This window comes from Haliotis asinina, chromosome 15 (assembly GCF_037392515.1).
Source record: "Haliotis asinina isolate JCU_RB_2024 chromosome 15, JCU_Hal_asi_v2, whole genome shotgun sequence".
Classification (NCBI taxonomy): Eukaryota; Metazoa; Mollusca; class Gastropoda; order Lepetellida; family Haliotidae; genus Haliotis; species Haliotis asinina.
The window spans coordinates 50311688-50337210 of NC_090294.1; the positions used below are offsets into that span (position 1 = coordinate 50311688).

A 25523-nucleotide genomic window follows, 5' to 3' on the forward strand; every position below is an offset into this window, starting at 1 on the left:
TAAATCCGAGCAGCGTTTTCGGTGATGGTCGAAAGAGAGTATGACGAGTTCTGTTTTACCAGGGAGCCTATATATTCACACATTCGTTAAATATTTAGAAGGAGAACATACCTTTAGTTGAAAGGTATTTGCAAGTAACAGTGACAGTTTTATGACTTAAACATTGTTAGGGTGTAATTGGGGTGTGTGAAATATGACATTTCGCCATTGAAATGCTATACGCCGTTGTTTGAGTAATGCTAGTTACTTCCTCAAAAACATCTTTCACATACACCTTTAATTCATATGAGGGGAATATAATATCAGGTGAAATGTGTTTGCAAGTAATAGTGATAGTTTCATAATCTAAAAAAGAAAGTTAGGGTGTATTTGAGGTGTATGAAAAATGTGACATATTGCCGATCTGATCTGATTCACCACTGATGCTTGCGGGTTATAGTTCCATAACTTTTTTCTTTCTTGTGGTTCTTATTATTTGACAAAACTGGAAAGGTGTTTTAGAACGCTTTGTGAGAGTTTTACACTATATTTTTAGGGCAGTGTGATAGTGTCAGTTAACATTTTGTTAATGTCCATTCCATTCCCCACATGCAATAAGATATCTGAATTAATTATTAATGTATTCAAAAATGTTTCAAAGCAGGCTTTTTACAAGGACAGCTGATGTTAACACATGTTCTCACGATACTTTTGCGTTTTGTGACCCTTTCCTTGTTTTGAATGTCTAAATGTATCACAAGAAGCGAACTTACTCAGTATCAAGGATACCCATCAGATATTGTAAGTATACTCAGGGAGCCTGTACAGAGTTGTAGAGTACCCCTGGTACATTGTCCGAAATCTAAACATTTATTTTTTTATGATGAACTGTTTGTCAAAACTTATGAAACTCGAAACCATGAGACATCAGATAATTGTTTCAGTTCAATTTCAGAGCAGTGCAATGTTGACTTTCCGTGTTTTGAGGGGAACAATTTCCACGGGCTATTATTACACACAACACCGAGCGCCAAGATGGTGAATGTAATGAAAGGTGTGTTGGTCGAATGTGACCCGGCGATGAAACAGTTCCTGCTACATTTGGACGATACGAACGCTTTGGGAAAGAAGTTTGTGTTACAGGACCTGGACGACACTCATATGTTTATTTCTGCAGATATTGTTGAAATATTACAGGATAAAATTGATGACTTGATGGACAGGCTATCGTTCCCACTGGCGGAGAAGTGAACTGTCTTTTGTGCCCTTAACGCGTATTTCAGAAACCTTCGAAACAAAACAGCATCTCTGTGTAGTTCATATCATTATATGTACAAGTTTAATTCTAATACGTAGCTGGATTGTATTTTAATTCACGAAGGCGGTCGCAAGCTCAGAAGACAAGGGGAAGTAACTCTGGTATGTGCCATGTGACCACGCACTCTCAACAGTTCAATCTGAGAGTGTGTAGATTTAAAATGTCAATATGACTGTCAAGTTTGACTTCATAACAACATGTACTAGCCACCAGTTACCGTCATTTGCAGTGCTATTTATGGAGTAATGAATTAAACACATACACTTTAATTAATAGTTTATCTTATTATTAGATTTTTGTTGTTCCGGGAAAGGGGTAGCAATTCGGAGAAGTGAGCTTTGAGTTATTAGATATGAAACCTTCCTGTAGACTAACTGTTCCAGTTGTGTCCATAAACTAGCAAGTGGCAAATGATCAAAGCAACTCTTCAGTTACCATTGTTACACAAATAAAGGTTATTTATCTGCAGGGTCGCTTTGAAATATTTTGTTCATAATGAATAGGTAATGCCTACTTTTCTGCCTGCGAAATGAGCACCAAGAAGACATGTTTGTGCTAGTACTGTCACACAGTGATGGCAACATTTAGTCCTTGCCCACAGTTGTTCACAACTCAGGTGGACCAACAAGTATTCCCTTTCTTTTATGTATCTATACTGACAGCAAAATCAACTTTCGAAAAAATGGAATCTGATACATGTACAAGTAAACTTTCGTGGTTATGTATCTCTTTTGCTGTTCAGTATATATTCATTTGAATCATGTTGATGGATGCTTGCTCAAGTCATTAAAACTAATTAAAATCTAATAACATAATCTGTAGAAGTGAATGGATTGTTTCTACCATCTCCAGTATGTTGTGTATGTTCCAGCTTGATGGAGACCCAGACCTCAGTTTGGCAGTGGAGACCACAGAAGAGGCCCCGAGACATCCGAGACCAGTTCTTTGAGGACGGTGACCGATTCTGTTGCTACTCTGTCAAACAGTTGCCCCAGGAGACAGACACAGAGGACTGCAGGAGGTTAGTGGGAACAGCTTTGCAGGAAAAGTGAAAATATAATTAATAAGGTTTAGGGCTTTGACAGGTAAGCTGGATACCCGGGAGGTGTGGGTTATGAGTTGGACCTGGGTACCCGGACCCATTATGCTCATGGGACTAATAGATTAGACGATGTAATATGTTAATATTCCTTCATAATTAAAACGCATTGTCTTTGAAGATATAGACATAATAATATAATTTACAGTCACTTTTTTAATATGATACATGGTTAAGTTATTGAAAAACTAAAAATTTTAGCCTCCAAACTGAAGAATATATTGTCAGGAATTGATGTGACAGGTATCCAGGTAGGAGAGGGTAATAGAGGTGGAGTACCGGGTAGAAAATTTGGACCCATCTCAACCCTTGTAAGGTTATACTGACAGTGTCACATATACCAACGGGGAATGATAGTCATTTCAGGATCACTTTGATCTGGGATGTGGGGACTTATACCCATTGAAATACAGAATATCCATGTGAATTTTAACATGGGGAGAAACTCCTATTACTCATACATGCTGGAATTACACTGTGAAAATAAGATAGAAATGTCCAATAATTTCTTAAGAAAGTTAATATTGTTCAGATTAAGGAAGAAGTTCCCATTCATTTACCATTTGTTCCAGAGTGATTGGTAGTATAGAAGTTGATGAGATAGAGCAATAAGAAAGGCATGATCATGATCTTAATTTATGAATGACAACATATTATGAAGTGTTTCAGTATAGATTCTTGTACCATTATCAAGCTGTGTATACTGAAACGTTCCTGATCATGCATCACAGTGTCGTGTCATATGTTATGTCTTAGGCGCTGGACATGGCATGAGGAAGGGAAACCACTTAATCTCTTTTTGAAATGTATACACTGCATGCAGTATACACTAACTGTGAACACAGCCAGTGTATGATAGTACTCACTGTTAACTGATAGAACTTCGCTCTCTTAAACTGGATCATAACAAAAATATTCTGAATGCGGTTCACAGGCAAGATTTCTGTGCTAAGTGTCGATTAAAGTTACCTTGGTTACTGTGTGCTGAACATTTGTTGAAAAAGTTACACATGTTGGTGTCACCAAATATTGTCCCAAGAACTTAGGACTTGATTGTGTAAATGCAGTTTTGTTCATTGTAAAGATGATAGTAGCTCAGTTTTGCTGGCTTCTGTTTCAGGATACCTGTGTTTCCCTGCAGCATTGCAGGATGCCCTGAGACCTTCGATACACTCCTAGGGTAAGTTTACAAATTTGTACATGAAATCCAGAGGGATTCTGGGATAGAATGCGTGAGTGACGCTGGTTATGGGAGTAAGGTATCTTGATCGGTTGTCAGGATGTGTGTATTTTGTGGGGTTGCTATCAAGCCCTGACGGTGTGGATTGCTTCATCAGTCACCAGATTGTCTGGTCCAGGTTGGTTGTATAAATACAGTCACAATGCTCTGATATACTTACAGCTGCAGCACTTGATAACAGTGAGTGAATATGGTTTTATGCTGCTATTAGCAATATTCCAGCAATGTCGCAGTGGGGACACCAGATATGGTTTCACACTCTGCACCCATGTGGGGAATCAAACCCAGGTCTATGGTGTGATGTACAAATACTTTAACCACTAGACTACTCTTCACCTGACAAGAAGATTTACTTATGCTAGGATGTACCTTTGTTTACGTGTTAGTGGGTCTTGTGGCATCATGGACAGTTCATGAGATGGGCACACGTAACTAGACAGCAATTTTAATGGTGGCCTAGCACAGTACAGAAGTGTAAAAGAAGGCTGTCAAACACAAATCATAGATTGTGATCTATCTACATGGGTAGTCAGTCATCCACAGAGTATGTGGTATTCTTTTATAGTTTTTGATTTTGGTGGACAGTTACCAAAAATAATAAATAAATTTATTCACTGGCTGATTCAGAAGTGTGTCCCTGTCTCATTTCATACACAATTCTTATTAACTGTTCCCTTAGCCAGGACAGTTGTTGTTGTTGTTGTGTGCTACCACCTTCACATCCAGCTTCTGTGCCACATCATCTTCCCCATCTAATGTAGCTGATATAATTAACATCGTAGTGACATATACTATTTTGAATCTCACTCCATTTTGACGTAGCAAAAAAATGTTCCACAGTCTTTGAATGACATTTTAAGTGATATATGTTGCGGGGAAAGTTTATGGACGTTTACTTCTAAAACATGAGGGGGCAGTGGGGTAGCCTAGTGGTTAAAGCATCTACTTGTCATGTTGTCGACCCAGGTTTCATTCCTAACAAGGTTACAATCATTCTCTTCCCACAGAGGTTACTCCTGTCATATCTTCCTACATAACCTCTGTTCTAATACGGCCCTTTCATGGTACGAGTGTTCAAGACTCACGATTGGATGTATTCAGATTTAGTTGTGCAATCAGAGACGTTTTTTCAAGAGTGATCATTCGCTAGATCAAGGTAATTTCCGAATGCATCGGGAAAACTTGTCACTACCAGTTTGTGTTTCTACAAACAGCGATTCCTGCACTCTCTATTGCCAGTTTCTGATTTTCAGTTAAGCATGAAATACCAAAGCTTTCCTTCGCACGTTGATGAACCAACTCCATGGGGGCCACCATATTGGAGCTAAGTCTATTTAACAGGTGGTCTGATTGGATAGTAACAAGGGAGATAATTCCTGTTGCGATTTTTTGGCGCAAAGGGGTTTCTCGATGACCGGGAAATATGGCTGTATTAGAACAGAGGTTTACGTAGGAATATATGACAGGTGTAACCTCTGTGGGAAGAGAATGGGTTAGGATGTGTGAAGACCTTTCTGGTGTCTCCCCGCCATGCTATTGCTGAATATTGCTAAAATGGTGCAAAACTCACTTGCTCATTCTGTAACATAACATACTGGAATGAAAGGATACAAAGATATTAGTATCATCTGTGCATGTCAAAACATCCCAATGCTCCATAATGTCATGTTGCCATCCATCATTTTCCTCTTTGAAATAACATTCGTGTGTCCCCCCTCATCTGTCCCAGGTATGAGAGTCACTACAACAGTGTCCACCGTCACACCTGTAGTGAGTGTCGACGTTCCTATCCATCCAACCACTTGCTTGAGATACACCTGAGAGAAGCCCATGATCCTCTCTTCTCACTCCAGTCTGGGGACAAGGTGAGGCATTTTGACTTATCTCCCTTACTCTTTAACCACAGCATGTTCACTAAGTAAGGTATTGGTGATTGGTCTTCAGCAACCCATGCTTGCCATAAAAGGCGACTGTGCTATCGTAAGAGGTGACTAACGGGATCAGGTGGTTAGGCTGACTAACTTGGTTGACACGTCATCGGTTCCCAATTGCACAGATTGATGCTCATGTTGTTGATTACTGGATTATCTGGTCCAGACTCAATTATTTACAAACTGCGGCCATATAGCTGGAATATTGCTGAGTGTGGCATAAAACTAACCTCACTCACTCACTCACTCACTCTATCACTTGATTGTCTGGTCCTGACATGATTGTTTACAGACTGCCATTATAAAGCAGGAAAATGGCTGAGTGCAGCATTAAACAACAAACACACAGAACAAACAAGCTGCTGTACACACAACCATGGATGTTGCTGTAAGAAAGCGATCTCCTTGTTCAAACCATTTCACACACTCGTTCACTGAAAAGCTGTGTGATTGTGCCAACCATCTGCAGAGGTGAATGTCTTGTTGACAGAGGACATGTCTGAGATGCTGACTGTTGACTGTTTCAGTTTGTGTGTCTGGTTCAAGGATGTGAGCAGAAGTTCGCTGCCCCAAAGATCAGGAAGAACCACATGGTCAAGAGGCATAAATACCCTGCCAACTACAGATTTGATAGAGCTAAATCAGGGTGAGGTGACACAGCATGTCAGACAAAATATGTTCATAGAATGTTCAGGTACCTGTCTGATGTGTGTTCTTAAATGGTTATGTTTTTCAAGACAACAGCATCTTGCCTCTTGTATTGTGTAGTTACAAGAGACCTTATCTGTCAAAGATCTTCCTTGAACTGATTAAGGTGGTGTAATAATCTGTGTTGCCATGTTTCCAAGTTAGACATAGTGACAATGATAAATGATGTCTGATGTGATTCCCTGTCCTGACTTGTGGATGCACCTAATTGAATGCACTTGCTTAATGGTGTTAAAACCTGCACGGAAATGTCGCTCTCATAGCAATATAGAAGTTGTTCATCTATATGTTGTCATACTTCCTTAATTGAATGCACTAATTGAATTCCAACACAGGAATGGCCTAATGGTTTCAGTCGGTGTGTGATTTCAGTAAGGCATCTGTGAATCCGAATAAGGCAGGAGGCGACATGGGTAGTGCTCAGCAGAGTCGGACCGGGGTGAACAACGAAACCAATCAGAAAAGTCAAGCTGCGGGTGACTCAGGAACTGGTGTCCAGAATGAGGCTGGTGATGACATGGAGGTCACCATGGTGGAGAAGGAAAACATTCCCCAAGAGGGCACTGCTAGACGTGTGTACAGTTACAAGTAAGTACAAAGCACAGTCAAGCTTCATACCCAGCAGACTGCATACTGACTGATACAGATTACTTCATAAATATTTGTGATGCTAATTTTGAGTGATATATGTTAGAATGTATTTAATTACTGAACAAGGACATCAGTAATCTTGAGTTTATTAGTTTGAAGATGGTTATTGTAATATCTCCATAGTGGACGACACATTGGTGTGTCTTTATTATCAAAGAAATACGATAAGTTTTGTTACTTGTGAATTTGATGCTAAACTATCATGTCTTGTCACATTGGTATCTGATCAGTGTTGTTGAGGAATATTTTTCTCACAGCCTGGCTTGTATTGAAACATTTTATCTTGAATGTTCACAAAAACATCATGCACTTCTGTCAACACATTCATGGTCAAGCATGGTACAATAACGTAATGCAAAATTCTGCTTACCTCTCAGCGAGACACTGTACAATATTTGATGCGACGTTAAGCAACAATTACCACTCATTCCAGATATAGCAGTGGATACAGAACAATTGAATGAAATTGTATAAATGTTTATAATTCAACATCATAAGTATGTATCATGGCTTTACAATGTGTAAGTAAACTATCACCGTTAATGTACGTGTTAGGATTACAAATAAGACAAAAACACGTAAGAGTGACAGCGTGTCATTTATTTACATTTTCGTGCATTGTTATGCAACCATTATCGCCAGCTGCTCATGTGAACTTATGACTTGGTGCATAACGACCATCCTTCAAACAGTCTGTCCCAAACTGTGGATGATCTCTATAATTTTGTTTGTGCATAGATCAAAATTGAAGAAAATGTACCCTTTTAAATATTAAAAGGGTAAAATTTAAACATTACGTATGCCCTCCATAAGATTCTTCCCTTCATTGAGGCAGAAATGTTTTTGAATTGGAAACATGACAGTCAACAGCAGTGAGATTTGCAAAAGAATTTACATCAGATCAAATCTTTCAGAAAGCAAACTTATACTTTGTGGAGGTTCACCAAGTAGCTTGATATCTCACTAGTCTGTGTGTTCTGTTTATAGAGCTGTTGTGCTATTTTCCAGAGTGCCTCAGAATATATGTTTTGGTCATGGGTCTACACGGAGCTTCCAGAGACCTCGGGGGCGCCGGAAACCCAAACACTGGCACCAGTCTAACATGGAGACTGACACAAGTGTCCACATTGAGAACGTTGACATGGGGGAACTGATTGATGCGCTGGAATGAGGAACAGTATACAGCTGTAGACATCATCTGTGATACAGCATAGTATGAAGCTTGTGGTCAGTGCCCGATGTGGTCAGCAGCCCTTGCTTGCTGTAAGAGGCAACTAACAAGATTGAATGGTCAGGCTCGCTGATTTGCTTTATACGTGTCATTGTATCTTAACTGTATCAGTCTATGGTCATGATGTCAGTAAGTGGATTGTTTGTTACATGTATATAGCTGAAAAATTGCTTAGCACAGCATTAAACAAGCAAAAATGAAAATAGATAATGACAGATTGAATGCTGCTGTAGTTTTAAATGACAGAGGATTCAAACGTATGCCTGTGGACCTGTGTCATGTTGCGTTATGGGGAAAGGAACAGCTGAAAAAAATGCAAGTGGTAGTTCCACTTCTTGATGATTGCATGCTCCTTCAAGATGTTTCTTCTGGATTATTTCCAAGCATGATACTTTACAGTTGAGAAGGGGAGAGGGTAGCGGCCCCTCAGATGCTGATGGACAATGAAGTGAAGTTATTGAAACTAGCTGTGGACAAACAATGCCCTCTTCCCAGGATAACAGTGTTGTGTTAATCTGCTAACGTGGATGGAGGAAGCTCTATTACTTTGTAGATGTGAAATGAACGTCAGTGCTTTGGCCAGTCACTGTGACTGTTATTGTCCTCTACACTGAACAAAGCTTCTCTTCCAGTGCTGAAATCAACATGAGTTTAATGTTGGTCATCTCTTTCCAGTGATTCATGTTTGGAGAAGATCATAAGTTTTTAACTTGTTTGCCATGTCATAACATGAATTTTGTCATAAAATAAATTGATATGTCCACTAATGCAAGTTGTTTGTTTTGTATGACCACAGTTTGTGTTTCCTAAGGTACTGTAATTTGAGCTGGATATTGTTCTAGACAAATATTAGTAAGTATATAACACTATGTATGTATGTAACATCTGTTTGACTTGGTTCATAGCTTACGATAATAGTTAGCACCCACTTTTGTTGCTTGTAGTACACAGTGTTTCGGTATGATAAATACGTTATTCACCGGTCCCTCGGAGCTCATCGGTTGATGTACCCTCGATGTTTTAGTTTGCTGACGTATTTATCATACCGAACACATCAATGTTATTTTTGAGTTGTTTGAAGCATGGATACAAAATCGCTAGATTTTGCAGACAATATAGATAGATATAGCATCAGTAATTTCCGTACATCATGTGCCATTCAATGTTATTTGAGATAAAGATTTACTACCATAAAGTACCAAATAAGTTCGGCATTCACAGCGGGGTACATAGAAATGTTACTCGCTTGTATGCGGGTTACACGGAAATTAATAGATGAGCACTTGGCCAATCAGAATACATTTATGTGTGAGCAGGGAGCCTATATAGAGAGTTTTATAGAGTATCCCTGGTTATAGAGTATCCCTGGTGTGAGGTAAGATAATGCTGCTTATAGTGTTGATTACAGGTGCATCTTGTCCACAACAGATTAATTGCATGATTTCCTTGCATGTTATGAACATTGTGATTAGTGTGATCTGAAGCAGTAGTCACTTCAGAGCAGACTTGGAGTTTGTTATGTTTATTAGTATTCGAGCCAGACTGCAATTCATCAGCCCGCCTTCGAGACAAACGGACTATAGAGGTGGTTGTTATCACATGGTTGGCTGGCTGGCTGATGTGTTCGTACACTGTCGTGGAACCAGGGCATTACTTGATACGTGCAAAATTGTATCATTTAGGGTATGGCACAAGCAAATACAACCAGACCACAGTTTGGATATAGCAATGACTAGGAGAGGTTAGGTCATTCTTTCAGTGAAGTGTTTAAAAAAAACAGCCAGGTTGTGAGAGTACCATGCTAAACCTGGTCAGCCAGCATGTTTGTGTCATATCTGATTGTTCTCGTTGATCCACTAACAAAATATCAGGTCACTGGTGGACACATTCGTCACTACCCTCCTCCTCATTGCATTTACCTTAGATTATAAATGTAGAGTATGTATACGACAATCATATTTTAGGGTGTTCACATACATTTTGTGTACAGCATGTTTTACTTCGCGCGTTATAGACACATAGGTGGACGACACATTGGTGTGTCTTTATTTTCAAAGAAATACGATAAGTTTTATTACCTGTGAATTTGATGCTAAACTTTCATGTCTTGTGACATTGGTATCTGATCAGTGTTGTTGAGGAATATGTTTCTCACAGCCTGGCTTGTATTGAAACATTTTATCTTGAATGTTCACAAAAACATCATGCACTTCTGTCAACACATTCATGGTCAAGCATGGTACAATAATGTAATGCAAAATTCTGCTTACCTCTCAGCGAGACACTGTACAATATTTGATGCGACGTTAAGCAACAATTACCACTCATTCCAGATATAGCAGTGGATACAGAACAATTGAACGAAATTGTATAAATGTGTATAATTCAACATCATAATTAAGTATGTATCATGGCTTTACAATGTGTAAGTAAACTATCACCGTTAATGTACGTGTTAGGATCACAATAAGACAAAAACACGTAAGAGTGACAGCGTGTCATTTATTTACACTTTCGTGTGTTATTTCCCCGTGATTCCATGTCCGTGGATGCATCGTCCAGTGAACGGAGAATCTCAGACTCCTGTATGATGACGTGTCAGTGACGTCATACTGTCTTCACCATTTAGGGGTATAAACGGAATAAAAGTTACCCGAGCTTTCGTCCGTATCTGTTATAATATGGCGTCCTTCTGCATGGCCTTCTCTGAATGTCTGGCCCAAGACACCGGCTGTAGCTGGAGCTGCATTCCCGTCGACGATGTTGCATCCCGCCGATGCACCTTGACCACCGTGACCACCTTGACCACCGTGACCAGTCGCTACGAAGAGGAGCTTTTTCTGCCCAGGGTGTAAGGTCAAGATAAGGCAGGTCTCTACATCGGACCAGAGGGTTTGTACTGCAGAGCAATGAACCAAACATATCAACATGTTGGTACCTCTGAATGTGAGGAGTCAAACAATTTGTGTTTAGGATTGTGGAGGTGTGTGGCTTTGCTTTAGAAGGGTTCTGTGTGACAAAATGGATTGCAGGATTAAACTTGGCGACTTGGTTTGTTCATATTACCGAATCCCAAATCTTAGTGATGTTCATGACGTCATGATGGTACAGACGCCATTACTTACAGACAGACGCCATATAGCAGTATTTGTGCTGAGTGTGGCGGGTTTGGACAAACGGCACTTACATCCAATTCATGCAGTTAGTTGCTAAGAGACACATATTTAATCGAGCTGCTACGAGACATTCATATATAACCCAGTTGTTAAGAGACACTTACATATAGTCCGCTACATGGAAAGCATATGGCTGGATGAGAGCCAGTCGGGCATTTTCACAAACAACCTTGGCAATCGTCACAGACTGGAGGGAGCGGAGCTGACCTGTGCCAAAAACCCGTAGAGATATATTTCCCGGAGAACTGGATAGGAAGACAATCTCTGAAAGGTCAATCTTAGGGTTTATTTATACAAACTGACGCGCAAAAGATAGTAAACACTTGTTTTGTGGATTATTTTAAATTCTGTGCTGTTTTTGTAAAAGGTGCACATTGTTTGTGGTTTGCACGTCACAATCAAACACGTTCATAATATGCAGATTTGGGTTAAAATAAATACCGCTACTTAGTTTTGTACATCAGTTCATTTGTACAATCAATTATCAGATCCTATCAAGAAGTCAAACTTGTGAGTGTGGTGTTGCTGGGCTTTATACAACATTCAAGCAAAATCATGAAGGGAGACACATGAAAATCCATTCACCCATTAGGGAAAATTGAACCCGGGACTTCAGCGTTATGAACGAACCCTATAACGATTGGGCTACCAACTCCTCAGTTGCTGGGACCCGTATTCGGGATGACATCGCCAACAGCGGTGGTAATAGCATGACATCAAGGATGCATATACGCGGTACGCTAACGCCTCACCGACAGAGAAACGGACTGGATCCATTGCCGTCTCGTACCAAAATCTGTCCCCTTCTTTGAGGAGCTGGAACTGAGTGCCAATGATGCATGCAACCGTTGGTCCGACAATACCTCCAGGGAGGGGGCGTTCACTAATGGCACCAGGAAACAGGTCGATGTCGTCAGTGTGACTGGAGCAGGGAATGGCAGGATATCATTGGTCAAGACATTTTAGAATAATGACGTCACTGGTATTCCATCAGCTGTGTGTTGATCGAGATGGATACTTTCTCTGACAATTTTCATGTTATTGATTCAACGTAGATTAATTTCGTTAAATCCACAGTAAAGTGTAACAAAAGCTACTTTGTGTTCTGTTCAAATTTTAAATTCATGTTTTAGTAACAGGATCAATTTGTCTTATTATTCTCTAGGCATTATATGTTATTATATGTTACACGGCCTTTTAATAATCAAAGTCATCGCGATCGTTAACGACGAATTTCACGCACATCTCAGATATATAATAACAGCACGTATTCGCTACCACTGCCACTGTCCCGACACAATCCCTCTGCAGGTGACCCCTTTATAGATATTAATACACAACAGCAACGGGCAACCGGGTAATAGTATCTGAGCTTTGCCCTCGACTATTTGTCCTTGTTGCCACGCAGCGTTTGGGATGGATATTAGTTGCCCTTACAAATGTGTTATACATGACAGTAAATGCTCTGTAGTTCATTTGATTTAACTTTAAACGGAGACGTGTCATGGATTCACTTGTATAGCCGTCCCAGAAGCCGAGCTGCGTCTTCAGGGTGGTCAACAAGTCCGCTGCATCCAGTTCCAAAGTTTTCAGCTTCAGGCAGCTTGCACCATCTCCTCCAGGCGTTGTATCCTGGTAGACCATGGTCCCGCCCTCTCTGGATGTTCAGCGATGCCAAGTCAAGACTGTTTCCTTCCTTGTCCAAGAACAATTTATTCGTCACATCCGGTGTCATGAAACGGTCAAATGTTTCGACATGATCTCTGGTCATTCCACCAAGCAGCCAAGGTATCGACTGACCTTCCGTGTCAAATATCAAAGAAGCGTTACCAAACATAGACGTCAGCGAAGATTTTCCATGAATTTCATAGGGGGATTTTAGTTCGGAGAATGTTCCTCGGATTAAAGTGTGTCCAAAACGATAGGCTGCAGTTGAAAATGCACTTCTTATGCTGGGATCTGCAGTCACGTTGTACACGGTCCTGTAACCCCCTTGGCTTGGTTCCAATCGGAAGAACTTTATGGTGTGCTTGTTGAGGAGAACTGGTAAGAACTCTTCGTAGGTGATTTTCTGGATCATGGCGCCAACAATCTTCCTTGTTTCTTGGAAGACACATTCATCGTCCCAGTGAGGATTTAGTCGATTCAGAGCTCGGGCAATCCGGTTGTGTTCTCGCATCCATATTGTATGCATGCTGATGAGACCGCTCTGTTCGTTAACTCTTTCATCACCTGGAGACCAAATATATATTGCATGTCATCACTGAATTTAGGTTTTGTAATGTTGAAGGAAGATACTACATGTACTATCAAATTAAAAAAAAAATAATTATTACTTCATGAGAATTTCAAAACCCACTATGCAACCTTTAGATATGCTGCATGCCACGTTATGAAATAATATTTGGTTATTTTATGTGGATATTAAAGTATATACTGGTATTCACAAGATCATTATCCTCTAGAAATGCACTTTACTCTTGATACATAACCACGCAATTCCACTATAATGAACACAAGAACACGAGATATGTACAACACTCGGTTTCTTCAGGCCAGATTTTGTATATCCATCGGTAACAGACACATGCCGAATACCATTCGGTAATATGACCGCAGTGGTCGTACCCCCTTGGTGCACGTGATATTAAACAAGTGTACTTGACATTGAAATTTCATGGTGTACTCTAATCACACTCACATATCGTGTATACTTTCTGTTTAATTAATAACTCAAGCTTCACACCCTTTGTAATATTCTGTTCGCCCACCGGTTCTCCAAAGTTCAAACTTACAAATATAATTTTCCTCTCTCATACTCTTCCTCTCATGTTTGGAAAGAGCCACACGGAAGTATTTCGTGTTTAATAGGGCATGCTACTGAATGTAATGTAATGTAACGTGCATTATGTGAACCCTGCCTGACTCTTGGATCTTTGCGCATTTTAGTGTGTAAGTGAATCTTTCGCCGCGCTTAGCAACACTCCAGCAATATCATGGCGGGGAACATCAGAACAGGGCTTCACACACTGCATCCATGTGGGGAGTCGAACCCGGGTCGTCAGCATCAACCAAACATTTCTATTATTCCATTCCATAGTACTATAGTAATATAGCTTTTCTCTGACTTTTACACTGTTTCAAGCTGAGCTCGCGACGAAGCAAAACCACCAAACAATGACAGAGTGACTGTACTTTTACCCTCCTTGCACTGTGTAAATATGTTTTACCACTGTATATTTACTCTGTGCACAATTCAGCATTTACATGAAGAAGGAGTGAGTGAGTGAATTTGGTTTTACGCCGCTTTTAGCAGTATTCCAGCAATATCACGGCGGGGGACACCAGAAAATGGACCTCACACATTGTACCCATATAGGGAATCGAACCCGGGTCTTCGGCGTGACGAGCGAACGCTTTAACCACTAGGCTACCCCACCGCCCCCATGAAGAAGGATATAGAATTAGCTGTTATACGTTTTATAAAGAATAAAAAAGACGTTCTTGTCCATAAAACGTGTCATGGATTTAATAATATAAATATGCAGGATACCAGTAAATATAACACGGCAATACCAGATAAGTCTCGATTATCTGGCCACTTAGTTTCCACTGGGCCTGGAGGGAAACACAACAGCAGAGGCTATATCATACTGAATGTACGACTGACAGTCTCTCATGGTACCAGTTGTACCCCAAAGGGTAAGCCGACCTGCCTGCCGATGACACCCGTCATTCACACAGTCTATATAAACACTGAAGTAAACAAACACCCACCTGCTAGGAAGCAAGAACTGTCTGAGGGTTTTTCAGGAATGCAATTTTGCATGTTGGAATTCGGAAGCATCTCAAGTCGATCATCTTGAAAGTCTAACAGTCCTGTGGCATACGATGAAGGCCAATTAGTACACGACGTATACAGCTGCTTATAGTATTAGTTATAAGAGCAATTAGCATTTATATACATGCATTTATCATCGCAAAACATCATAGTTCCCTTTTGTTAGTTTACACAGTTCTTGATATTTCAGTCTCACCTTTAAATCCAGAGAAATACATTTTCTAATTCTCTAATTTGCTCGCTAATAACAGTATAATGAGTAATGTTTATTTTCTCACAGTACCCAGACGATACAAACTATGAAACGATGTGTTGAAGCTGTAGTAACGGGTATCGCAACAAAGACAGACTCACTAACTCGATACACCGAATACCCCGTTTGAGGAAACGTAATGATAATCGACGGTTTGTTTGTCCATGCAGTATCCGTAGAGTAAGTGTAAAACGAACAGACGAAGGATCTCTCCTTGTCATACACCTGCATTACCATACTGACGTTGTCGCAGGGCATCTTGTTCCTCGTGAGTGGACCCATACACGGCGGACCCGTCCACGAAGGCTGTCAGCTGGTTGAGTTGTTCCAAAGGTTCTGTCGCAGAACATCACACAATCAAACACAGGCTGCATCGGTATTACTTCTCTTGTTTCGTAGTGTATGTTTAACGCTTCAGCCAGCAACAGTTCATCCGGGTATATAATCCAATCTCGACCAGACAATCAAATGACTGGAATCACGTATTTTAAACACGAAGAAATACATGATCCACGTCACCGAGTCTGATCTTCAGTCAGAGATATCTTAATTATGGAATAAGATGAATAAATATGGGTTATGTCAACTTACCAAATTCACATTCAGCGTTTTGAACTTGAATTGAGCGCACGAAGTTTAAACACGTCCTGTTCCTGAAAGTGGTATCGCCTGGCGGGATAGGAATTGGGAAACAGACATCCCTAGAATAGCAATATAGTCACACATGACACATGAAGTACCGATATCCCAGCCAATACATCCTGCCAATTAACATGAGTGTGTGAGCGTGTGAGAGTGCGTGAATGTATGTGTGTGTGTGTGTGTGAGAGAGAGAGAGAGAGAGGGAGAGAAAGGGAGAGAATGTGTGTGTGTATGTGTGTGCCCGTGATATAACTAGAAGACCGTTAATTTACCCATACACTCACTGTACAGGACCACTGTGGGCGGTCGACTCGCATACCGGGAGTGAGTGAGTCACAGCGACAATATTATAATCCATATCATGACAAAAACATGTTTCACCATCAATACATGTAAATGTCAAAACAAGGAAGGAGGAAGGAGCCTGTCGGGAGACCTGCATTTCACATTACAATCCCATCCACCAGACAAGGGGCAGATAACCCCTATGCGTCGAAATACAATTAACCTTTCACGGTATATATCTTACATGTAAAACAGACAAATATGTCATAATGTCTGTCATGAAAACATGTCAGTGGGATTCGCCAATTCTAAATGCAATCAAATATATGCGCTTCCCATAGATCACAGACGTGCAGAAAATTAAAAAATATATTCTTTGTTTGAAACAGTTTATAAGTATCATGGCTCTGCAAAGAAATACCGGAAATACTTGTATTTGCCACATTGTCATACTGTAAAAAATGTAATGTTTTCTCTCTTGCACGATGAACAAGAAGAACATCTTTATAAGAACGAAAACAAACAAATAAGAGATTATGTACATGCCTTACCTGTCCTCAAGCAGTGCAATAAGCTCAGGTGAACTTTCAGGTGGGATATCATCCTCACAGCAGTTGATAACAGAGTCATTGGTTCCTGCAGTAACAGCGTCACATGGTATAAATTGGATATATTGTACATAGGCAGTGGAGGGTGGGGAGGGGGTGGGGTAGGGGTGTTCAGGTGGGATATCATCAACACAGCAGGTGATAACAGAGCCATTGTGATATAGATTGCTAACTCTTTCTTGTTGACCTACCTGTCTGTATGGGAGCGTTGATTATGTCGTGGTCAGCATACTGACTTACCTGTCTGTATGGGAGTGTTGATTATGTCGTGGTCAGCAGACTGACTTACCTGTCTGTATGGGAGCACTGATTATGTCGTGGTCAGCAGACTGACTTACCTGTCTGTATGGGAGCACTGATTATGTCGTGGTCAGCAGACTGACTTACCTGTCTGTATGGGAGCACTGATTATGTCGTGGTAAGCAAACTGACTTACCTGTCTGTATGGGAGTGCTGATTATGTCGTGGTCAACAGACTGACTTACCTGTCTGTATGGGAGCACTGATTATGTCGTGGTAAGCAAACTGACCTACCTGTCTGTATGGGAGTGTTAATTATGTCGTGGTCAACAGACTGACTTACCTGTCTGTATGGGAGCACTGATTATGTCGTGGTAAGCAAACTGACTTACCTGTCTGTATGGGAGTGCTGATTATGTCGTGGTCAACAGACTGACTTACCTGTCTGTATGGTGAGTGCTGATTATGTCGTGGTCAACAGACTGACTTACCTTTGTGTATTGGTGTACTGATTATGTCGTGGTCAATAAACTGCCCCCACTGCATCACCAGGTGGGTATGAACATGTGATTCGGGGACAGTCTCATCGCTGGTATGGAGGGTCCTGCTCACGAGGCGGGGGTTCGGGAGATCGTAACCATCTCTACCACGAGCTCTGGGTTCGGAAATTCCTAAACATAAATAGTAACCAAATTCTAACTAGTTGTCATTTGGTATTCTGGATAGGTGCCACGGAGATTAATAGAATGAATCATTACGTGAAACAAATGCGTGAAAAAAATAATTGTGAATTAATTATATGGGAAACAGGGGAGAGGCAAGAGAAATGCAATATTATGAATCCTGAAAATTTAGGAGGGGTCTGAAGCAGAAAACAACTAATCTGAAATCAATAGTCAACGTTTTAGCAACACGACGCCTTGTAAAAATTTGCATTTTTCTGAAGACGTCTTACGTGTTTCCATAGCAAACCACAATATGATAAAAGGCAAAACATGCACGAATAACGGAGTTTACATATTGAGAAATGTCCCGTTTTCCTTCACACACATGATTATGCTGCTCTGTATCGAGGAAAGGACGGCAAAAGAAAATACACCTAGTTTGTCTGGGTTTTTCAAATTAAAGAAACTGTTGTTAATTTGGATTACGTCTTTTCAGTTATCATCACTAAAACTGGCCTGTTTTGGGGCCATTTGTGTAAAGATGAATTGGTTCGATGAAGATTAGGTTAAGAAATCGATTTGCATCCACGTGAAACTATTTTGTTAATGTTACTTTGTGCCCCAGTCTTGCCATTGAAAGTGTAAGAGGCAGATAAGCATTTGTGTTCTGTGCAAATTACATATTTAACCTTTTCTATTACAGATGAAATCAACTGACTTGTGTAGTAGCTTTTGCTCCGACGACTGCAGTTGTGGAATATGAGACATTTTCTTACCGATGTATTTTATTTTAGAATAAAAGAAAATGTGGTTTACGTCTTTTTAACATTTAGTCACCTAAAGGAATAAACTGTGGCTGGGACATATTGTGTGAAAATAAACTAGTGCAATGAAGAACATGTAAAAGTGTTGGGGTTTTTTTGGTTGTTTTTTTTCTGCTCAGATTACTATTAACGTATGCTATATTTTCTTACCGTCGTCATACTCTGGGGGCAGGAATCTCCGGGTGGGGATGAAAGCCCTTCCCCATCGCGGGTTGTGGAGGTTGTTGCAACTGCCGTCAGCTGTGCGGTAACGGAAACGCGGGTTACAGGTGATCACCGCGTCTGCTGGACAGGTGCCGTTATTTTGGAAAAGATCCTTAAAGGACGAAGTACTCTCGGAAACAAGGTTGGATATCTGCTCGACGACTTCCTGCCGACTGTGGTTGGTAAAGGCTGGACTATGGTGAAAAGGAAACTTTTTATTGAGACTTCGATGGTATTATGGCTATGGTACTACATATTGTATTTGGATAATAAAGGGGACCTTTCAAACATGAGATGGCTTGAGTTCAGCAGTTGGTCGGCATGATCTGTTATCCATCAACACGGTATTTAACCAACTCATACTTGCTTATTTCACAACTTGCATTGTTGTTGTGGTGGTGGCCATTCAGATGTGGGATGGTCTAGTGGTCTAGTTTGCTGGTCCGGCTAAAGACCCGGGTTTGATCCCAACATGGGTGCAATGTGAGAAGTTCCTGTTTGGTGTCCTACGTCCTCATATATCGTAAACAAAGTAAAACAGCCAAACTCGCTGACTCATTTTTGAATTATACCTTAAAACTTGAGATGTTTTGTTTGTCAACTTGGTCGGACGATTAGCCAGAAGTCAAACAGAGAGTGCACGTAAATCCCACCAAACAGAAGATTGCTTCATGGAAAACAATGCTTGAAAACATTTCCACGGGTTATGTCTCAGAATATTTTAAAGTATTTGTATTCTTGAAATTAACCTTCATTGTGTCGCGTACATATATGACCGACTAACGGGATCGGATGGTCAGACTCACTGACTTTGGTTGTCACATGTCATTGTCTCCCAGTTGCGTACATGATGACGTCGATCACTGTCGGTCAAGATTCGATTCTATACAGACTTCTGCCATATTCATGGAAACTTGCTGACTGTGGTGTTGCACAACAAACAACATATACTCACGAAGCCTTGGTGAGAGCCTTGATAGCATATAACCTTTGCCTCGCCTGGCGACCGAGTCTCACTGATTGAGTCTTTGTGTTGAGAACAACCGCATGGAAGTATCTGGCTGAGGTGCCGCCATGGAAGTCAATACCTGAAACAATATTTCTTGAATGTATCTTCCACAAAGTTATACTTACCAGGGCCCTTGTTCTCGAAACGTTCGTAGCCCTAAGAATTCTTAACTTTTATCGTATCCAATGTGCTAAGAATGGGCTTAAGAAGTGCGTAGGGCTACGAATGTTTCGAGAATATCTAGCCTGACTCTACCTTCTCTGCTTATAAGACTTGCTTTTGGGTGAAGTGTTGCTGACAGTTTCTAAAACTAATTACGTCATAATTAATTTGAATATTTGCAAACATCAACCTCATGATTGCAATTTGAAATCTATAATTATGTTTGAAACACTGACATTGAATTTCATTTGAAAGTGGCATACGACTGTGGCCCAGATGATTTTGAAATAAATATATTTCTGGCTGTATTTGGCAGGCGTGAAAATGTGTCATCATAACTCAGTCTAGCATACCTGCTGCAAGGAAACGTCGTTCCTGTTCGTCCAGCTTGCTCAGGGCTTCCTCCAGTATGTTCTTGACATTTGTTCTTGCCTCTTCAACACTACGAGCTTCCGCAGACTCTATCAGGCATAGGGCGAGGGCTGTACAGACTAGGACGACAACACAGCTGTCAGTCATCGCTCTCCCGGGAACCCCGTTGACGACGCTCCGCCAGAACGTTGACTGAATGACTGTCCACTGATTCGGTCAGATCCTGGTCTTCCTCAACACTCCTATGAGTAAATAACGTATGTTTAATGACATGATGCTAGAAGATGCGTAAACCATACTCATTCACCTTCTGGTTTGTCTACTCTCCCAGTTGCTGCCGTTACTACTTCCAAATATACATGGACATTTTAAGGGGGCGTGACCATTTATTGCCTTAAACAGATAGCATAACAATCGCTTGTAAAGGTGATATTTTGGTTGAAGGGGGGCGTAATGAATAACAAAAGAATCAATGATTTAAGAAATTACAACCAAAACATTATACTCATAGGCTATCTGTATTACAATTTACTTATCTATTTCAAACTTCAAATGCTCGGCTTGGATCAAGTTTAGATATATGAAAAAATTGTCGCCATAGTCTATTTTGATAGCCTTTGTTAACACCGTCTTATGCCTGTATATGGCCTTGGGTGAAATTCAGTTCAAGACGTACACTTCTGTCCCAATACTTACCGTCTAGCATTGTTATCAAACATTTCTGTAGCTAATTCGAGCGAAATGAACGACTCCTTGACACTATCCGATCCCACACTGATCAATGTGAGGACACGTTTCTCTGTCACAACAACGTTTTCAGTCATGTCTCAAGTTGGAACCTGAAGTATTATTTAATAATCCAAACTGCATTAAATAAAATTAAATGTTTGTTCCTGGTATTCTCTAGAAGGCCCCTTTCTCTGCAGCCTGTTTTTAGCTGTGATGGTCACTCACTTCCCAATGGACTTTGCCGGGATCTTAGGGAAATTCGTTTTTCCTGTTATTTAACGATTTTCTTCTCCTTGCTTTCATTTGTTTTTTACTTTAAAATATGTTCCTATAATTATAATGTTGCCATGGAATTTTTAAAAAGAAAAATAATTTACAACATTAAATTCAGGTTTCTTTAATAATGTATGACACAATACTCGCACACTCGGCGTTCGTACGTCTATGTGTGCCCTAAAGTATTGAGATCGTTGAGATCAGTGAATGTTACTGTGTTCAGTGTTCAGTTTACTTGCCGCGAAACTTTATCACCATACCTTTGGCATGTTGTGCAATGAGGCCTGTAATATGGAGGACAGCTATCTCTGCTAGTCAGACCGAGACATAAAGATGCCTCAGCTCTATTTATGTTTCAGTCTTTTAAATTGACAGACAGAAGAGTAAATTATCATTGTTTATGCACCGCGTTCCTTGTTTTGAATATGACAGTGTCACCAAAGATGTCAATATAATTATGCAGACTTCCAACTACATATCTAAACGAATGAAAACAAAAACGCAGTTATAAACCGTTCAGAAAAACAAAACAAATCCCGTCTAGTGGCATCAAGTGATTAAACCTTTCACATTCAGGAACTGTAAAGTTAAACAGGAGGCAGATTTTGAAGAGTAACACACAGAAATAACGATCTGAGATCTCTCTCAGTTTAGAAAAAGAGATTACTCACCCTGATACGCCTTCTGCTCACTCAGGAGAAGACGTAGGCTTTCTCCATGAAATCATGTCCGCGGGTATCAACCAACCACTGATTGACAGATTATTCAGTGCGGATTAGACAGAGATTACGTGTTTCCGGTGTCCGGATTTAATGAAATATTACCATTGTTAAATGAACCAACCTGTTCCATCCAAAGACGATAACCCTACCATTCCATCATCCATCCATGTGTAGCAGGGTGGTGGATATACCTAAGTTATAACTACATAAGTACCTTCCTTTCATAATCCATCACAGTCTCATACATACATACATACATACATACATACATACATACATACATACATACATACATACATACATACATACATACATACATACATACATACATATTCACACTGTCATTTCATTATACGTTGTGTTTGTCTGCAGCTGAATGTCAACCCACTATCATCTTCAATACCCTTAACAGCCTCTGATGTATCCAGCTACTCCTGGACCTCCCCTTCTCCATGTTTAGAAATTTCCACCACCTACCACCACATCCGACTACACAGGTATGCATCCACCAACCACCCACACGTCCATCGCTCCATCACCAATCAGTTCGTTCATCCATCGTCTATACAAAAGGATGCTGTTGTCACACAGCTCACACATAACCATGTGGTCGAAGCGTGAAAACATGAACTGAGATAAGGTGATTTCTGAAAAATCTCATGGTTTAATTTAAAACCATTAAAATCAAACAGTACTCACTCCGTATTACAATATAAAAGTAGCGACCAAGACGGATATACATTGTTTTTCCTAATATTTTTCGCGATATGTTTTAACTTGGATGTATATTAAGATTCAAAATATATTCATTTAGTTGCTTTACTGCTGTTGCTGCACATGTATAGTCTTCACAAAAATGAAACTAAACATAGGACAAATTTGAATTTTAGGAAAATATTGGACACAAACCAATCCATACTGAATCCCAACGTATGGCTGCCTACGAATGTTCGAAAAATGAAACGTTGAAGAAAAGCGTTCACGTCGGGTGTGAATAGCTATCACGATTGATATACCAGCCACATCAATGGTGCTCCACGTACGTTGCTTTAAGGCACATGTGATTTTAATGACTATTTGCCCTTGACGAAAACTATCGTCGAATAGGCATATGCCCTGAAATTCAGATGATGCTCAATTAATGCTCAAGTGTGTATTTTTTGCGTCAGATTCTATGCAGATCATCGTACCCGGTGTCCTTGATTACAGCTGTTTTGCTAAATGTTTCGTTAAGTCGAAAAAAATCGGTTGTGATGAGCAGTGGGATTATTTTCTCTCATTTATTCACCAGATTAAACTTTCGCTGACATGTACATATCTACCAGTCTGTACTGATGTACATACTGATCGTAATGTTACAGTTAAATACATGAACCGGAAGTAATACGTAAGGTCACAGAACTCTTATCTGAGTTGAAATAATACCAGATACCATCCCCAAGCGATGACTTTGTTATAGTCTGCCTTTGAACTTCACAGTCACCCCGAGGCATTCTCCGGCGGTGTAGTCGATGTTCCACAGTCACTCGCACAAGGCCAGGGACTTACTGACAGCAGTCTTATGATCATGTTGCGCTACATTAGACTGCATTAAACAGTCGAGTATGTTTGAGGTTAACTGTCAATTTGGTCCAGGAATCTGATTTCTGGGAATGTGAAACCTGCTGAACAAATGGAATTGGACCTGATTCCACGTGCCCAGGTGCAGAATAGCCTTAAGCGACTTATCGACAGAATTTAACAGATTTGTTTTAATGTGGAGAAAAAACACCAAACTTAGCAAATACGAAGTAGGAACAAGAATCATGAAACATTTTCTGTTGCACGTGCAGTGACGCAACATCTATGATGAACGATTACCGTAATTATTAGGAAGTGAATTTCAAACTTAAAGTAATGTGTAGTGTCGTATATCAAATAGTAGTTCTTTTGTCTGATGCCACGCGAGGATACTTACACTGTATTGTGTTTGTGTAGCACAAACCTTTGACACTTTCGGCCCTGATTCCAGTGCTAGTTTGGTCACTTCTTTGAACTCATGTGATGAAGTCTTACTGCTAAGACACCAATTGCAGAGCCAATACCAAACCTTGACATTTCACCTACATCAATTTTCAGACATTCCCTCCAAACACAGGTATTCATACTGAATATACCCACATACACCATGGTGCCAAACCAGATGTGTTTATCCGACGTCCAGGGTCAGGATTTACTGTCACTCTTAGATAAGGTACTTTCATGTTTTCAACTGATCAATGTATGACATTTCATTTCAACCCGAAATTTCCGAATGCGTAGTCTTCTAGTATTTGACGACCTTACTAATCATGGCGGACATTCATTAACAGACAAATCCATTGATTTGAAGAAGCAAAACACAAGGCTGTCTATGTTTGACGATGAGCAACTGTGAAATCCAAGGGCAAGGCTTCTCTCACCTCCATGTCAAATCGCACAGACACAAAGATTGTCAATCATGATTTTACATGATCTGACAAATGGCCATCTACATGCTTTCGCACGGTCCATCAGATATTCAAATTTATGGGAAAATGAAGAACTTTGTATGCTTTCACATTATTTACATCTGTCGCTATGTGGGAGAGCTTCATTCCTGTGTTTATCATGCCCTCTTGGTGTATAAAACAACAACCAGCCTTTGTTGGGTAAAGTGAAACCTCATCTTGCAAGCTTGTCGGGTTCCAGGTGGAATAACAGAAACCTTTGTGAGACTAACCCACAATTCATTTCAAGTGCTTAACTTAGATTCCGGTGATTTTTTATAGTTTTTTTTACTGTTTTTATGTTTTAAAAGTCAGCCCACGGTAATCAAGTGAGTTTAGTTTTATGCCGCACTCAGCAATATTCCAGCTACATTATTCTGTAGATAATCGAGTCTTGACCAGACATTTCATTGATAAACAGCACAAGCATTAATTTATGCAGAGGGGATACAATGACATGTCTCAGCCAGTTCAGCGAAACTGATCACCCGATCCCGTTACTCGCCTTTTACGACAAACATGCATTGGGTTACTGAAGACCAATTCTAACCCGGATCTTGATAGTCTCCATGAGTTCTCACAAATGCGTGATTCTGGAATGGGATGTCGTCACGACGGAAGTGACATCAAGAACCAAGGGATGGCTTGATATGCTCACGTGATAACAGAATCCGCATGGATAACCACATGCTCATCAAATATATTTGACAACCTGGATGTCATGTTTCATCCAAGTTTGGATGGAAACAAAAACGTTTGTATAACCATATTAACATGAAGTGAACCGTCGAAATGCCAGCAATGGCCTAAGAACGTTTGTCAACGTGTTAAATCGGATATTCACTTCACAC

General features: G+C 40.3%; 2 protein-coding genes across 4 annotated transcripts; one reads left to right on the top strand and one right to left on the bottom strand.

Moving 5' to 3' along the window:
* Nucleotides 1-989: 989 nt before the first annotated feature.
* Nucleotides 990-8924, top strand: LOC137265453 (zinc finger protein 511-like). 3 transcript variants are annotated; one of them, XM_067800856.1, is made up of 7 exons: nt 990-1398; nt 2169-2318; nt 3517-3576; nt 5366-5501; nt 6095-6213; nt 6648-6863; nt 7935-8924. In XM_067800856.1, the coding sequence occupies exons 2-7, from the start codon at nt 2173-2175 to the stop codon at nt 8095-8097; spliced, it is 840 nt and encodes a 279-aa protein (XP_067656957.1). In that variant the 5' UTR covers nt 990-1398; nt 2169-2172; the 3' UTR covers nt 8098-8924. The 3 variants fall into 3 exon arrangements, with proteins under 3 accessions (XP_067656957.1, XP_067656956.1, XP_067656958.1); XM_067800855.1 differs by lacking the exon at nt 990-1398 and adding an exon at nt 1401-1539; XM_067800857.1 differs by lacking the exon at nt 990-1398 and adding an exon at nt 1404-1459.
* A 1867-nt stretch (nt 8925-10791) lies between these two features.
* LOC137265103 (myeloperoxidase-like) lies at nt 10792-20585 on the bottom strand. The gene is made up of 12 exons (XM_067800414.1): nt 20420-20585; nt 19851-19983; nt 18842-19089; nt 17694-17873; nt 16906-16990; nt 16019-16128; nt 15662-15763; nt 15111-15212; nt 12848-13565; nt 12086-12255; nt 11438-11540; nt 10792-11056 (listed from the first exon to the last, which is right to left on the bottom strand). Exons 1-12 carry the CDS (start codon nt 20583-20585, stop codon nt 10807-10809), a joined length of 2367 nt encoding a protein of 788 aa, XP_067656515.1. The 3' UTR covers nt 10792-10806.
* Between the last annotated feature and the right edge of the window lie 4938 nt (nt 20586-25523).

Bases quoted from the DNA above. Each gene is read 5' to 3' on its own strand.
- LOC137265453 (XM_067800855.1), top strand. From the start codon at position 1,466: ATGACTGTCAAGTTTGACTTCATAACAACATGTACTAGCCACCAGTTA. The intron at 1,540-2,168 runs GTAATGAATTAA...TGTATGTTCCAG, and splicing joins TTTGCAGTGCTATTTATGGA to CTTGATGGAGACCCAGACCT. The intron at 6,214-6,647 runs GTGAGGTGACAC...GTGTGATTTCAG, and splicing joins TTTGATAGAGCTAAATCAGG to TAAGGCATCTGTGAATCCGA.
- LOC137265103 (XM_067800414.1), bottom strand. From the start codon at position 20,585: ATGACTGACAGCTGTGTTGTCGTCCTAGTCTGTACAGCCCTCGCCCTA. The intron at 16,129-16,905 runs GTAAGGCATGTA...TTGCTATTCTAG, and splicing joins ATTGCACTGCTTGAGGACAG to GGATGTCTGTTTCCCAATTC. The intron at 15,213-15,661 runs GTAATGCAGGTG...CGTATGCCACAG, and splicing joins CCTGCGACAACGTCAGTATG to GACTGTTAGACTTTCAAGAT.